General features: G+C 45.2%; 2 protein-coding genes across 2 annotated transcripts in view; both read left to right on the top strand.

The window, feature by feature from the left end:
• Nucleotides 1–14,905, top strand: part of LOC149978253 (collagen alpha-1(XXV) chain-like) — a 154,573-nt gene extending 139,668 nt beyond the window's left edge. Inside the window, exons 3-4 of the mRNA XM_090198031.1 lie at nucleotides 9,633–9,712; nucleotides 14,894–14,905. Coding sequence (XP_090054157.1) covers nucleotides 9,633–9,712; nucleotides 14,894–14,905 — 92 coding nt within the window. The remainder of the gene's footprint in view (nucleotides 1–9,632; nucleotides 9,713–14,893) is intronic.
• A 482-nt stretch (nucleotides 14,906–15,387) lies between these two features.
• Nucleotides 15,388–15,488, top strand: part of LOC110488599 (uncharacterized) — a 62,559-nt gene continuing 62,458 nt past the window's right edge. Inside the window, exon 1 of the mRNA XM_036942725.2 lies at nucleotides 15,388–15,409. The gene's annotated coding sequence lies outside the window, so the exon portion shown is untranslated. The remainder of the gene's footprint in view (nucleotides 15,410–15,488) is intronic.

The following is a 15,488-nucleotide window of genomic DNA, read 5'->3' as shown; positions in this document are numbered from 1 at the left end:
AAATCACAATGAAGGCTGGTCACCAGCGAAAACACAATGAAGGCTGGTCACCAGCGAAAACACAATGAAGGCTGGTCACCAGCGAAAACACAATGAAGGCTGGTCACCAGCGAAAACACAATGAAGGCTGGTCACCAGCGAAAACACAATGAAGGCTGGTCACCAGCCTATGCTGTTCTATGCTGTATTTTTCAGGAAGAAAGTTCCTGTAAAAACAAAAATAGATCCTAATATTGTACCAGAATGTATTGTTTGGGTTGTAGTTACCAGTTTTGGAATTAATCGGTTGTGCATTCATCTAATTTCAACATTTTCAGTAATCTTTTAGTCATAGTCTCTGTTGAAATTCTCTCTCTCCTCAGGCCAACTCTCATGCTCTGAATTATACGCAAATTAGGCAAAACTCCAGTGTGTGTGTGTGTGTGTGCCAGTCATTCCCAGCCAAGCCTAGATTAAACCAATTAAAAACAATTTAAATTCTATTCAGAACTTTCTCTTGTCGATTTTTTTCTCTTGTTTTCAGAAAACATATCTGTTTTCCTGGTCTCAATCTTACTATCTGTAACAAACATGTCATAGGCCATGACTTTTTTTTATTACAGGAAATTAGCTTTAAAACTGCAACATTGTCTTGCACAGGGACCCTGTTTATGGTGTCGGTAGGCTATCCAGGGCTTGAAAAAAATAATTAGACTTAACTACTAGACATTTACACTATTGTATTCATTTCAACTTTCATGCTACACAAAGATAAATTCCATACATTTTTCTAAACTAATCCAATCTCTTATTTGGACTTATTACACCCATTACTGAAATGGTTGTTCCAGTTTAGAGGGTTTAGGTAGTCTCATTTATTAATTGTCCGAACCCTGGTTATCATTCTGAATGCAGATTGTGGGTGAATAAAAGTTCAAATGTTTTGTATATCCCCTGTCAGGCTGGATTCCAACAGGAATTAGACATCACTTTCAACTCAGCATAATGTGACTTGATGCTGGTTTTGCGGATGACCAGCATATGCTGGTGACCTGCTTATGTGTCCCAAACACAGCTAAGGCTGGTCACCAGTGAAAACACTAACGAAGGATCGTCACCAGTGAAATCACAATGAAGGCTGGTCACCACCGAAAACACAATGAAGGGTCGTCACCAGTGAAAACATTAACGAAGGGTCGTCACCAGTGAAAACACTAACGAAGGGTCGTCACCAATGAAAACACAATGAAGGCTGATCACCAGTGAAAACACTAACGAAGGCTCGTCACCAGTGAAAACACAATGAAGGCTGGTCACCAGTGAAAACATTAACGAAGGGTCGTCACCAGTGAAAACATTAACGAAGGGTCGTCACCAGTGAAAACACTAACGAAGGGTTGTCACCAGTGAAAAAACTAACGAAGGGTCGTCACCAGTGAAATCACAATGAAGGCTGGTCACCAGTGAAAAAACGAACGAAGGGTTGTCACCAGTGAAATCTCAATGAAGGCTGGTCACCAGTGAAATCACAATGAAGGCTGGTCACCAGTGAAATCACAATGAAGGCTGGTCACCAGTGAAAACACAATGAAGGCTGGTCACCAGTGAAAACACTAACGAGGGGTCGTCACCAGTGAAAACACAATGAAGGCTGGTCACCAGTGAAAACACTAAGGAGGGGTCGTCACCAGTGAAATCACAATGAAGGCTGGTCACCAGCGAAAACACAATGAAGGCTGGTCACCAGCGAAAACACAATGAAGGCTGGTCACCAGCGAAAACACAATGAAGGCTGGTCACCAGCGAAAACACAATGAAGGCTGGTCACCAGCGAAAACACAATGAAGGCTGGTCACCAGCCTATGCTGTTCTATGCTGTATTTTTCAGGAAGAAAGTTCCTGTAAAAACAAAAATAGATCCTAATATTGTACCAGAATGTATTGTTTGGGTTGTAGTTACCAGTTTTGGAATTAATCGGTTGTGCATTCATCTAATTTCAACATTTTCAGTAATCTTTTAGTCATAGTCTCTGTTGAAATTCTCTCTCTCCTCAGGCCAACTCTCATGCTCTGAATTATACGCAAATTAGGCAAAACTCCAGTGTGTGTGTGTGTGTGTGCCAGTCATTCCCAGCCAAGCCTAGATTAAACCAGCTCAGCGGACCCACTGAAAGGCGATCGGCGGGAAAACTATCAGTAATGTTGGGAATAACATTCTAAAGAAGGAATTGTAAGAGGGAATGTGGTGAAAGTCTGCCTGCAGAAAGTGTGGAAGGACCGTTGACCCAATACCCCTCCTCACTTCCCACATCCTTTCCCATTTAATTTGGATTATCCCTCGTTTGAAGGGCTGATATTTGCATCAGTGGAGAGATGGACGGACACACACACACACACACACACACACACACACACACACACACACACACACACACACAGGCACATCGACACTCTTCTGGCTCCATAGACACACACACAGCATCCTGTGGCTCAGTGTAAAGAGTATCATATCCCAGTGTTTTCATTTTGTCCTTTATTACGACCAGTTGTTGGGTTTAACAAAGAGAGAGAGAGGGTTGAGAGAGAGAGGGCTGAGAGAGAGGGCTGAGAGAGAGAGGCAGGGCTTACGGTGGAACAGCTTTGTTCCCTGGAACTGTTACAGTAGCTAAATCAAGACGTGTGTGTGTGTGTGTGTGTGTGTGTGTGTGTGTGTGTGTGTGTGTGTGTGTGTGTGTGTGTGTGTGTGTGTGTGTGTGTGTGTGTGTGTGTGTGTGTGTGTGTGTGTGTGTGTGTGTGTCACTGACAAGAGCCCCAGTCAAGCTCTTGTCAGTGAGCTAGTTGTAGATGTCTGCTTTTATGAAATGAGTTGTGTGTGTGTTGGTGTGTGTGCCTGTGCCTCTTGGAGTGGGAGTTTCAGTAGTGGGTTTTGTCTCCACGCTGACTTCACCTCTCTGAGGCTAACGGTGGGTTTAGACGGATAGTCTGTGTATGTGTGTGACTACAAGCCAGGCCATGGTGTGAGGTTTAGGGGGTTGTGGGCTGTGTGGGCTGTGTTCTATATGTGTTTCCTCAGACACATGGCTCGCTCTAGCTGGCTCCCAGTCAAACCCAGGACCAGGCAAGCTGCGCGCTTTTCACCACCAACCAGGGGAAGCAGTTCACTTTCTTTCCTGCATGCAAGAGTGGGTCTCTTGGAATCTGATAAATGGGTTGTGTTTTGGCCCCTGGAGGCCTATCTGTTAGAGCGCCGGACCACTTCAGGCCTACTAGGGCATTCAATCCTCTCACGCAAGGAAAGATCGATCCCCCTTCCTCCTCGTTCCTCTCTCTTTCCATCCTGTCTTTTCTCTCCCTCTTCCGTCTCCTCATCTCTCTCACCCCTGTCACGCTCTCTTTGTACTTTTTCTTGTACCCCCCCTTGCTCCTCTCTCTCATCTCTCCTCTCTTCTTTCTTCCTCTCTCTTCTCTCCTCTCTTCCTCTATCCTCTCCCTGAGGGCTGTGTATATTCGCTGACAGGAGAGATCGGATACCTCCCACTTTGGTTTCTATAGACCTGGGGAGCATTCAGCAGGACACAGCGTTTCTTACCGTTAAATAGAAATAGGCTATGGAGCACAAACTCGCCTCTCTGACTATGGAATCATGTCGGTTTTATTCATGGATTTTCTATCTGGTGCAAACTCTGTTACGTAATTTGAGGAGAGGATGACGGTCAACAGAGGCAGGTCAGAGTTCGAAGGGTATCATTGAAGTGATTCCAGTATGCTCTCTTCTGGCTTCATACGCTACTTGTATTGACCTTTGTTAAGTGGCTTGGTTATTTCTGATCTCAGATCTCGGAGCCTGTTTTGTCTTTGGGTCGTGACCAATTTTCCCTCTAACTTTCTTTTCGGCACTGAGAAAATGTCAGGTTTGCTGAGTGAAAAGTTCTGTGCAACTTCCAGAGGACGTTTACTGTGAACACTGAGGCTGTACCAGCCTTAAGTTAGTTTTAACAGTGGCCAAGTAAGCTACTGTGGCTATTTGATCATAATTTAGGCCTACCAGAGTGGCCTACAATCAAAAACAAGAGAAAATGCATCCCATACAATTTTAACATTGTTCTACCATTGTTCTACCATTCAGCCTACATACAGTAGCAGCCAATGTGTGGTGTCGGTCTACATTCAGTGAGAAAACATGAAAAAAAACATGTATTTCAGACAAGGTGACTGAAAATGTTGTGTTGTTTGATGCAAGAAACCATTTTACAAAATAAAATGCATTATTATTCCCGTATCATTATTACAAAGAAAAATACAAACTATCCTACCCTCTGCCTATTGGCTAATTAGCTTATTCAAGCATGTCTCAAAATGCAATACTGCCCCATTAAAAAAAAAAAAAGCTTGTTAACTGACTCGCTTTTCAAATATGTCTAGAAATGTGCACATTTTGTGCTCTTGTAGGAAGCAATCACTCCCCTATTGCTGACTACAAATTATATATAACTGGGCTAATAACTCACTAAATAGCAAAGGATTTGAAACATTTTTGCAAACGGGGCTACATGCATCTCTTGCTTTGATCTCAAAACAAGCGAATCTACTCACGACCATAGCTTTAAACACAGTCCAGTTCAACGTACATGGCACAGATCCATAAATGGCAATGGTCTTTACATATAGGCCTACGGGAGCTCTGATTGGCTGTGTACGGGCTGAGTTGTGCGGGCTGAGTTGTGCTCAATAGCATCCTACTCCAAAAGAATCCTATTCCAAAGCGTTCTGCCTACAATAAAATCGCATAGTTTGTTTTGTTTCGGTATGTTGCATTGAAAATGGCTAATATTGTGTTGATTCGATCACAGTTGCCAAAGTAAAGGGACACGTTGATAGTGTTAACTAACAGGGAAAACTCTAGAAAGTTGCTTCTCTCTGTGGCTTGATATTTCTTCTGCGCTCTGTGTTGCAGTCCAGGGGGAGCTGCACGGCAGTCTCGGGCTACTGCACACACTGCTTCCAGCTTAGAGGGAACATTGGTCATGACATAAACCTTTAAACACCATCCAGGATCTGATAACCTTTGACCTCTAGGAGTAGATCACTGATGGTGAATATCCTAATACTTGACACGGCTTCCTCTTCTTGTCTCCTTCCCTTGGATTCAACCGATAGGTGAAAGTTCTGGATAGATTTTCACCTTTGTGCCCTTGACCTGTCAAGTCCTTCAGATCAGCCAAAGGAGGGAAGGAAAGGAAGCTATTTAAGAGTATAAGGAAATGACCATGGAGACAGAGATCAGCTTACCAAACATGTAACACATGGTGGGGGTTTGTCCCTTGATAGCATGTCTACTGAGCACATGCACACACACACACACACACTCCTCATATGACACCTCCTGGTCCTGGTATGTCACAGATTCACAGATCTTGCCGGTGACGCAGGAAGTTAAGGCCGAAACTTGACCCCCCCTCCCCCCACCTGCACGTGTGTGTGCGAGTGAGTGTGTGCACGTGCGTGCGTGTGTGGTGTGTGTGATTGATGTCTCTACGTCATTGCCACAGATGACAAATGAAGGTGCCAGACATTGGCACTGTGCGTGTCTCTGTGTGTGTGTGTGTTGGCGTAACTGTGTATGTACAGGTACGTGTTTAATGCTCTGCTTGAGCCCTGGTTACACAGACAGACAGACACACACACATACAAACACACACACTCCTGTTTATACCATTAATTCCTCTAGTCAATCCTGGCCCTCCATCAGCCTGTCATCACCACGGCGGTTACTTCTCAGCTATACTGCACATGACAAATCACACGCTCCGGTTACAGTCCCCTCTACCTCCAGCCCTGGCCACCTCCCTGTCCGTCGGCATGAGACTTTCATGTCCAATAGAAATAGAGGCCCTGCAGGGGGCTCCTAGTGACCAACAGCCCATAATAGCAATACTGGATTGCTGCTTACTGAACACAGTCAGTGGTCGGGATAAGCTTAGAAGCTTGAGAGACTCTGTACCTCTGAACCCCCCCACTCTCCCCCATCCAGTGTGTCCCCTATTGCACCCTACCACCCCAGGAATCTTCTCTGGCCCCCTTGTATTGAGTCGTCAGTCTTTGCCAGGGCAGGTTCACTGTGGTGTTTATGGCTGGGGGAGCTGGAGGAGCGGAGCAGGGGAAGTGGAGAGTACTGGGGGGCTATTAATACTTAGGACACTGGGGACTGGAGGAGTGGAAGGGGGAGGGAGGGTAGGGGGGTGAAGAGAGACAGGGGCAGGCAGGGGTGTGAGAATGGAGGAGGGGGGAGAAAGACAGGGGCACACAGGAGGGAGGTAATGACGCCTGTGTCCAAAAAAAAGAGGGAGAGGAGGAGATCAGAGATCAAATGTGATGGTCGAGAGAATAGGACTGTTCCGGAGAATACTGCCGAGGTACAAGAGTGACAGACTGCAAGCCGAGAATGGATGAGCGACTAAAACGTTGGAAAGTGGGTGGAGACAGAGGAGGAGGAGGAGGAGGAGGAGGAGGAGGAGGAGGAGGAGGAGGAGGAGGAGGAGAAGGAGGAGGGTAGTTCTCTTTTTAAAAGTGGGCTTCACTGTAAGGAAGTGGTTAGGCCGCAACAATAACTCCTATAATGGCCTATGGAAAAAGCATGTCTGCAGCCAGAGCTGATTAGCATCAGAACACAAAGCTAGGCTACTCTAACCCAGGCCCAAAGCCAGTATGGATCCCATTTACCTGCACAGCCAGGGGAAAGCTCTGAAGGTGGAGTCAATAGCGAGGGAGGGCACTCTGGGGCAAAGGGAGAGTAAATCAAATCAAAGTTTATTTGTCACGTGCCCCGAATACAACAGAGCTTACAGTGAAATGCTTACTTACAGACTCTAACCAATAGTGCAAAAAAGGTGTTAGGTGAACAATAGGTAAGTAAAGAAATAAAAACAACAGTAAAAAGACAGGCTATATACAGTAGCGAGGCTATAAAAGTAGCGAGGCTACATACAGACACTGGTTAGTCAGGCTGATTGAGGTAGTATGTACATGTAGATATGGTTAAAGTAACTATGCATATATGATGAACAGAGAGTAGTAGTAGCGTAAAAGAGGGGTTGGCAGGTGGTGGGTGGCAGGACACAATGCAGATAGCCCGGTTAGCCAATGTGCGGGAGCACTGGTTGGTCAGGCCCAATTGAGGTAGTACGCACATGAATGTATAAAGTGACTATGCATATAGCAGAGCAGAGCAAGAGGGGATGCGGGATAAAAATCGACTTTTGGTTGGATTGATGTATTGTGGTGCTAGGTGCGTTTGCGTTCTATGATCTTAAACACAACGGGAGACTTGAGATTCACACGGCGCAATACAACTTTATTTTAGCGTGTTCGGCAGCACTAGGGTTTTTTTGAGTTTACATAGTTCTCTCTGGGCACAGCATCCTGGCATGGTCAAAGATCCTGCTCTGACCTGCTGTAAGCTCCTGGTGTTCTAACTGCTCTGACCTGCTGTTATCTCCTGGTGTTCTAACTGCTCTGACCTGCTGTAAGCTCCTGGTGTTCTAACTGCTCTGACCTGCTGTAAGCTCCTGGTGTTCTAACTGCTCTGACCTGCTGTAAGCTCCTGGTGTTCTAACTGCTCTGACCTGCTGTAAGCTCCTGGTGTTCTAACTGCTCTGACCTGCTGCAAGCTCCTGGTGTTCTAACTGCTCTGACCTGCTGTAAGCTCCTGGTGTTCTAACTGCTCTGACCTGCTGTAGCTCCTGGTGTTCTAACTGCTCTGACCTGCTGTAAGCTCCTGGTGTTCTACCTGCTCTGACCTGTTGTAGCTCCTGGTGTTGTAACTGCTCTGACCTGCTGTAAGCTCCTGGTGTTCTAACTGCTCTGACCTGCTGTAAGCTCCTGGTGTTCTAACTGCTCTGACCTGCTGTAAGCTCCTAGTGTTCTAACTGCTCTGACCTGCTGTAAGCTCCTGGTGTTCTAACTGCTCTGACCTGCTGTAAGCTCCTGGTGTTCTAACTACTCTGACCTGCTGTAAACTCCTGGTGTTCTAACTGCTCTGACCTGCTGTAAGCTCCTGGCGTTCTAACTGCTCTGACCTGCTGTAAGCTCCTGGTGTTCTAACTGCTCTGACCTGCTGTAGCTCCTGGTGTTCTAACTGCTCTGACCTGCTGTAAACTCCTGGTGTTCTAACTGCTCTGACCTGCTGTAAGCTCCTGGTGTTCTAACTGCTCTGACCTGCTGTAAGCTCCTGGTGTTCTAACTGCTCTGACCTGCTGTAAGCTCCTGGTGTTCTAACTGCTCTGACCTGCTGTAAGCTCCTGGTGTTCTAACTGCTCTGACCTGCTGTAGCTCCTGGTGTTCTAACTGCTCTGATCTGCTGTAAGCTCCTGGTGTTCTAACTGCTCTGACCTGCTGTAAGCTCCTGGTGTTCTAACTGCTCTGACCTGCTGTAAGCTCCTGGTGTTCTAACTGCTCTGACCTGCTGTAAGCTCCTGGTGTTCTAACTGCTCTGACCTGCTGTAGCTCCTGGTGTTCTAACTGCTCTGACCTGCTGTAAGCTCCTGGTGTTCTAACTGCTCTGACCTGCTGTAGCTCCTGGTGTTCTAACTGCTCTGACCTGCTGTAGCTCCTGGTGTTCTAACTGCTCTGACCTGCTGTAAGCTCCTGGTGTTCTAACTGCTCTGACCTGCTGTAAACTCCTGGTGTTCTAACTGCTCTGGCCTGCTGTAGCTCCTGGTGTTCTAACTGCTCTGACCTGCTGTAGCTCCTGGTGTTCTAACTGCTCTGACCTGCTGTAAACTCCTGGTGTTCTAACTGCTCTGACCTGCTGTAAACTCCTGGTGTTCTAACTGCTCTGACCTGCTGTAAACTCCTGGTGTTCTAACTGCTTTGACCTGCTGTAAACTCCTGGTGTTCTAACTGCTCTGGCCTGCTGTAGCTCCTGGTGTTCTAACTGCTCTGACCTGCTGTAAACTCCTGGTGTTCTAACTGCTCTGACCTGCTGTAGCTCCTGGTGTTCTAACTGCTCTGACCTGCTGTAAGCTCCTGGTGTTCTAACTGCTCTGACCTGCTGTAAACTCCTGGTGTTCTAACTGCTCTGGCTGCCTGAACCGCTCCTTGCAGCTTCCTTTTTTTAACTGCCTCTCCACAGTCAACATGAGTAAAGCCAACAGTATCAGGGCGGCCTTTTACTGTCAGGTCAGGGGAAGGTGAGGATTGGCACCAAGCCAGTGGAGGAGAGGCGTTGTGTTTGGCTCGGCCGGTCAGAGAGAGGGGATGGGATGACCGTGACGGTGCGGGACGACTGTGTCGTCCATGGGAAGGCCTACTATGTGGATCGCTGACACACGCACGCACACACACACACACACACACACCTGCTCCACTCAGGTGAATCCATCCAGATGTTCTACAGTAGAACATTCCACCTGTGGCGCCGTGTGTTTGGACATCTGGAGCAGTTTACACACCGTAACCATGCCAACACATATACTACGCCCCCAATGAACACACTCCTCTGCCAACACACACACACACATCCAACAGTTTTATCTCATCTATAGCTTACAACCCCCAGGTACCCCTTTAGCCCCAGCTCTAAACTTACAACTTCTTCTCTGACTTTTCAGTCGATGAGTTTGGGCTTGAACACTCTGTGTTTATGTTTCCTTCAGGTCCTCCTGGAAAGCGTGGACGGATGGGAAGGAGAGGTGATCCCGGTAAGTGTCACATCTCTCTCTTAAGCTGTATTTTTGTGCTGTCGTCATCACCACCTTCTCCTCTTTCTTCTCTACATTCCCTCTCTCCTCTTTCCTCACATCTTTCTTCCTCTTCCCATCTCCTAATTCCCTGTCTTTCCCCTCCCTCTGCTCCATCCCCATCTCTCTCTCTCTCTCTCTCTCTCTCTCTCGCTCTCTCTCGCTCTCTCTCGCTCTCTCTCGCTCTCTCTCGCTCTCTCGCTCTCTCGTGGACATGCAGGATGTGGTAGTGTGCTTGGACAGTCTGTGAACCGTGACTCAAAACACTATGTGATAGAATAGAACAGGCCTTTGTTCCTGTCCCTCCGTATCCACTCCAACCTATCACTAACGTTGGCCACGTGGTCACATTAACGTGTGTAAGTTAGCGGTGCAGCCTGAGCAGTAGCAGCCGCTCCAGTAGTAAGACGAGGTTAGTGACATTGGCAACGTCACTGTCCTCCCTTCTCCTTCAGTGTGTTATGGTTTCTCTTATACCGCAAAACACTTCTTGGGAACATGAACAAAGCACAGACCTGAAATCGGTGCATTGTAACCCTTGTTGTACCGAACAGTTTTGTGTAGAAATCCTCAATAAGCCAAGTCTCTCTCACTCTTTGACTGGGTCATCCAACAAATATTGCTTTTATTTTTTTAAACTTTGACTCATTGTCAGATTAAAGAGACGTGTTTTTGAGTCTGCTTAGTCAAGCCTGTCTGTAGTGTAAGAACACTAGAAGGTATTATCACCAACTGTGGTGTGCCTGTGTGTCTGAGAGGGAAAAACCTCTTTGAGTCGTGGTTGCGGTCAAGACGGAGTCACGGTCCCCACGATCGTGGATGAGGACCATGTTGACTCACTCATGGATCACTGACGACTGTTACGAGAAATCGAGGCTCTTACCGTCAAGTAGACACGCCTAGATCTTTTGGTGAGATATTGTCTCGTCTAAATTTGCCGTATCAAACAGTACAAAGAAGTGGATGGTACCGCTTGCTACTATCAGATGGTAGTGAACCGTGACTCAAAACACACAGCTATATAGGTGCCTTGTGTGACTTGGTGTCTTCCGTGCCTTAAACATGTGATGATGAACGTCATGGTTCACCCAATGTCAGATTATTCAAATAATTATCTAAATATAGCCAGAAAATGGTTATATAGTGTTTTGTGCGTTATAGGGCATCCACATTCACCATAAACTTTTCCAGTTCTTCCCTGTCTCATATTCCTCCATATTTCCTCCTATTTATTCTCATACCCAACCATCAGACCGTTGCTTGATCTACCCAGATTGGAGCTGAAAGCTCGCTCTGCTCTGTTCACAGTCCATCAGGCCATTATCAGGACAGCTAAATGGCCATGTTTTGCATCAGGGCCCTAAGTCGTTCCAGCCGCGTGGCGTTCTCAGGATGGAGTTCAAAGACGGACCGATGGAGCGTTTTGTATTCATGTGGAGATGCTAGTTCTTGTTGTCCCAGGACTGGGGAAATGTGTGGTTCTGTTTAGATCTGCCTCTGCCTCGAAAATTGTTTTTGTTTCATGTCCATAAGGACGCAGCCTGGTTAGGTTGTTGTGTTGCCCCGGCTCTGGCTGGTTATTACACCATGCTCTGTTTGTGTTACGAAAAATGTTCATCTATTTGAAAAACAAAGAGGAAGTTAAATACACACACAGTTCAGAGTAAAAATGAGAGACAATGAGATCATGGGAGTTGTTCACACAGGCCCGCACACACAAATGCAAACACACAGATAAACACACACACACACACACACACACACACACACACACACACAAACAGTGCCAGTAAAGGGAGGACCACCTGCCTCAGTGTTTCCCCTATATACATTTAGCAGCAGTGGCCCACTGCTAAATTGTTGCCACCTCTGCAAAAAATATGATGTAATTATCTGGCTGGTGTGTTTGTTTACGTAGCTGTCTGGGCCAGTAGGTCCTTGTCCTAGTGTCTAGACGCCCATAAACCTCATTGACTTTCATGCCTCATAAACCACAACACCCTTTTCCTCAGACGTTTGGTCCCTACCTCTTTTCTTATGTCCCTTCACTCTCCTCTCTCCTCTCCTCTCCACTCTCCTCTCCTCTCTCCTCTGTACCATCCACCACTCTCCCAGCTAGCACATAATGTTCTGAGAACCATGTGTTTTTTAGAGCTTGGTGAGAGCGTGGTTGTACTATAGTTATTTTGTATACAACCTTCCCACAATGTTCTGGGAATGGTGCAGGATACCTAGCTAGCACATAACGTTCTGGGAACCTTAGGTGGGAATTTCAGTACTTCAGCATAACATTTCCTACAGGTTTCCTCATGGTTCAATTTAAAGTAAGGTTCTCAAATTCTTCAGAGAACTTTAAGAAACAACGTTCTTCTGTGGGAATTTCAGTACTTCTACAGATTTCTATATAAAGTCATGTTCTCAGAACATTAAGAATACTTTCCTTAAAAAACACAATAAATCATTAGAAAAGTTCAAACAATGTTCTAAGAATGTTATTTAAGAACATATACAGTACTTTCCATTCTCAGCTTTAACATAACACTCTCTTTCCTCTATCTTGTTAAAGGGAAACCATTTTTCAATTGCATATGTATCATCTCCAGCACCACCCCAACATCAACATATAGTTTGTGAAAGTGCTACGTTTCTGTTTTGTAGTAAAACAGGTGGCGGGAGACAAGTGTTTCCAATGACATCATTGGTGTGCACTGTGTGATTCATACCAATTTTGAGTAGGCGTCGCCTACTAATTGCCGACTAGTTGGTTGATTATGTCATTGGAAACGCTTACCTTTCCATATCTTTTTTTACTACAAAACATAGAAACGTGCCATTTTCACATATGTTGATGTCGGGGTGGTGCTGGAGATAAGTAAGAAGTTGAAACGTTGTGACATTCTCTTTTAAATGTATTCAGGTGTGTTGGCCGTGCCCTCTAATCCTGCCCACTAAGCTTGTTTCCTTTGAAATGGGGTCTGTTTGAATAGACTGAAAAGGTTTGTAGTGGTAAAAAAAAAAAACAAGGCTAGCTCCATCCTGGTGGCGTGGTGGACTAATTCCATGGGTCGAGAACAAAAGATCATAAGTTTAAATCTCACTGACGCCATGACACAATAAAAAAGACATGTGTTTGTATGATTAATGCCCAAGCAAATACATGTCCATGTGCCCTATCTTTGCTTGGAGTTGAAAAGAGTTAACCCAGACTACGATAGCAGTGTTATTAAAAGTCTTATTGAAACATTTTCTCCGAAGTTTATTGAATTACCATCAATTCACCTAGAATTTGCGTTCTCAGAACGTTAATAAAACCTCCCAGGAAAACTTTCAGGGAACTATAATAAAACATTCTCAGAACCTGGGGCAACCTAAAAATGATTGTTTCTAGAACAGGTGGAAATACATTTTTTTTTAAAAAATCTGTTTCACCGGGGTCAGGAAACGTATGACTTCGTTCCCAGAACGTCCAAGGAACCAAATGTGCTAGCTGGGCTAACACTCCACCTCCCTCCTTTCCCCCTCCATCCCTTTCTCTTCCTCTTCCTCTGTTTTTCACTTCTCCGTTAGCTCAGATCACTGATTAGATTCTAAACATGTTCAGTAATTAAACAGTAATTACACAGCTACAACAGTAACAAAAAAACAAATGTTATTGGTCGCGTACCCATATTTAGCATATTTCAGAACAAGCAATGTCAGAGTCCGGTGTATGATTATATATGTATATGATGGTGTGTAGAGACATTATGGACAGTATATAAATAGAAAAGGTGTATACAGCAGTAGGTATATAGGGTATCTCAGTGACCTTGTGGTTAGAGTGTCTGCCCTGAGATTGGAAAGTTGGGAGTTCAAACCCCCCAGCCTAGTCATACCCAATGTGTCTCTGCTTGGCACTCAGAATTAAGGAGATAGACTATGATCTCCCTATGATAGACGAGCGTCCTGTCTAGGGGGTGTACTTATATATCACGCTGCCTAATGCTATAGGAACAGTAGATAGGCTCCTGAGCCTTTTCGACTTGCACAAACCAAGGCCACTTACTTTAATACCCCACTACTCCGGAACTGTCTGTTTCCACTCAGACTAGACCCATTCTGACATCTATTACCTACTTTAATACCCCCACTACTCCTGAACTGTCTGTTTCCACTCAGACTAGACCCATTCTGATGTCTATTACTCCGTCAGTTGTTGTTGTAGTTGTATTGCTGGCATGTTTCCCTTTCAGTGTTGGGGCCCCACCCCCGAATGAAAGCGTGCCATTCGTTGTTATTACAGAGACATCAGAACGAACCTTTTCATGATTGGTTTGATCCAAATAAACAACATTAGTCAGAAATCAAAGGCTGGATGTAATCTTAATAAGGCTCAACTGGTCCTTTGTGTTTCTTCTTCATCAGTTTAGTCAGGATTGTTGGTTTTAGACCAGAGTGGAGACTTCTCCAACAGTTCATGCTAAGAGTTAATAGAGAGAGGGACAGAGAGAGAAGAGGAGGAGAGGGAGAGAAAGAGAGAGTGAGAGAGAGAGAGAGACAGATGGAGTGAATGATGGAAGGGGAGAAAGAACGAGAGGGAGGTAGAGAAAGATAAAAAAAGAGAAAGAAGAGAGGGAGAGATCGCCTATCTCTGAATAAGAACATTTCAGGACAGTCAGGAAAACAATAAAGGAACAGTCTGAGCTTTGAGAGGATATCCCAAGCCCAGACCGCTTTAAACCCATTCTGATTCAAACCCCTTCTGATTCTTATCTGGGATGTGGGGCCATTAAACACAAGCCTTCCTTTTTATATCACACTTTCTATTTCCTTTCCTTTTTTCAATGTACCAATATGTCCCTGTAAAACTCTGAATCACTTTCCAGCCTAATGCAAAACACAGCCATAACCCAGAAGTCAACTCAGTGTGTGCTAGTCTGTTTGTCATAAGGCTCTTACCACAAGCTCTATTGGCAATAACCTTAATGAGCTCTTTCTGTAAGATATGTATATCTTTAACTATATCCCCGATCTAAAATACCAAAGTACAAACATTTGTCTGTTTTAATTGCTGTACAAACCAGAAAATGTTGTATCAAAACGTTGAGTGCATTATACCAGTACTAATAATTGTTTTCTCTTTTCTTTTTTCTGTTTGTTTGTTTGTTTGTTTGTGTTTGTTTGTTTGTGTATTGCAGGAGCTCCAGTAAGTACCATCCAGGATGTATCACACACGCACACACACGCGCGCGCGCACACGGGTGTAGAAGACTGCTGCTGCCGCTTCCCATCCTGGGTCCTGTTCCTTGGAAAAGAGAGAGCTGGGATATCACACAGCTGCCACTGACTCATTGGGTCTGCGTCCCAAATGGCACTCGATTCCCTATATAGGTCATTACTTTTGACCACAGCTCTGATAGGGTGCCTTTTAGGATGCAGGCTGGCGTACTGTCTCTCTGAGAGGGCAGATATTAGAGGGATAGAATCCTGTTTATATAGTAGTTTATATGAGATCCTTTTAGGGGATCGCTGTGCGCTATAGTTCATTGAACCACGCTTGTATCTTGTCTCCAGACGGTGTGCTTGCATGTGTTACAGTAAGGTGTTTTGATGGTGAATGTCGTTTTGTTGGTCGTCTGCTCTAACAATTGTTATGGTGTGTGCTTTACTCTCTCTAACCTCACCAGGGCAAGACTGGGAGAGATGGATACCCGGTAAATTTAATTGACTTTTTTTAGATTCTCTTAGCCTATTTTGGGCTACTATCCCCTCCATCAAAAGTTTTTCTGTCCT

This window comes from Oncorhynchus mykiss, chromosome 14 (assembly GCF_057628025.1).
Source record: "Oncorhynchus mykiss isolate SJ-2025 chromosome 14, ASM5762802v1, whole genome shotgun sequence".
Lineage (NCBI taxonomy): Eukaryota > Metazoa > Chordata > Actinopteri > Salmoniformes > Salmonidae > Oncorhynchus > Oncorhynchus mykiss.
Note: the sequence above shows the minus strand (reverse complement) of the source record. Positions and strands in the feature narration are given on the sequence as shown.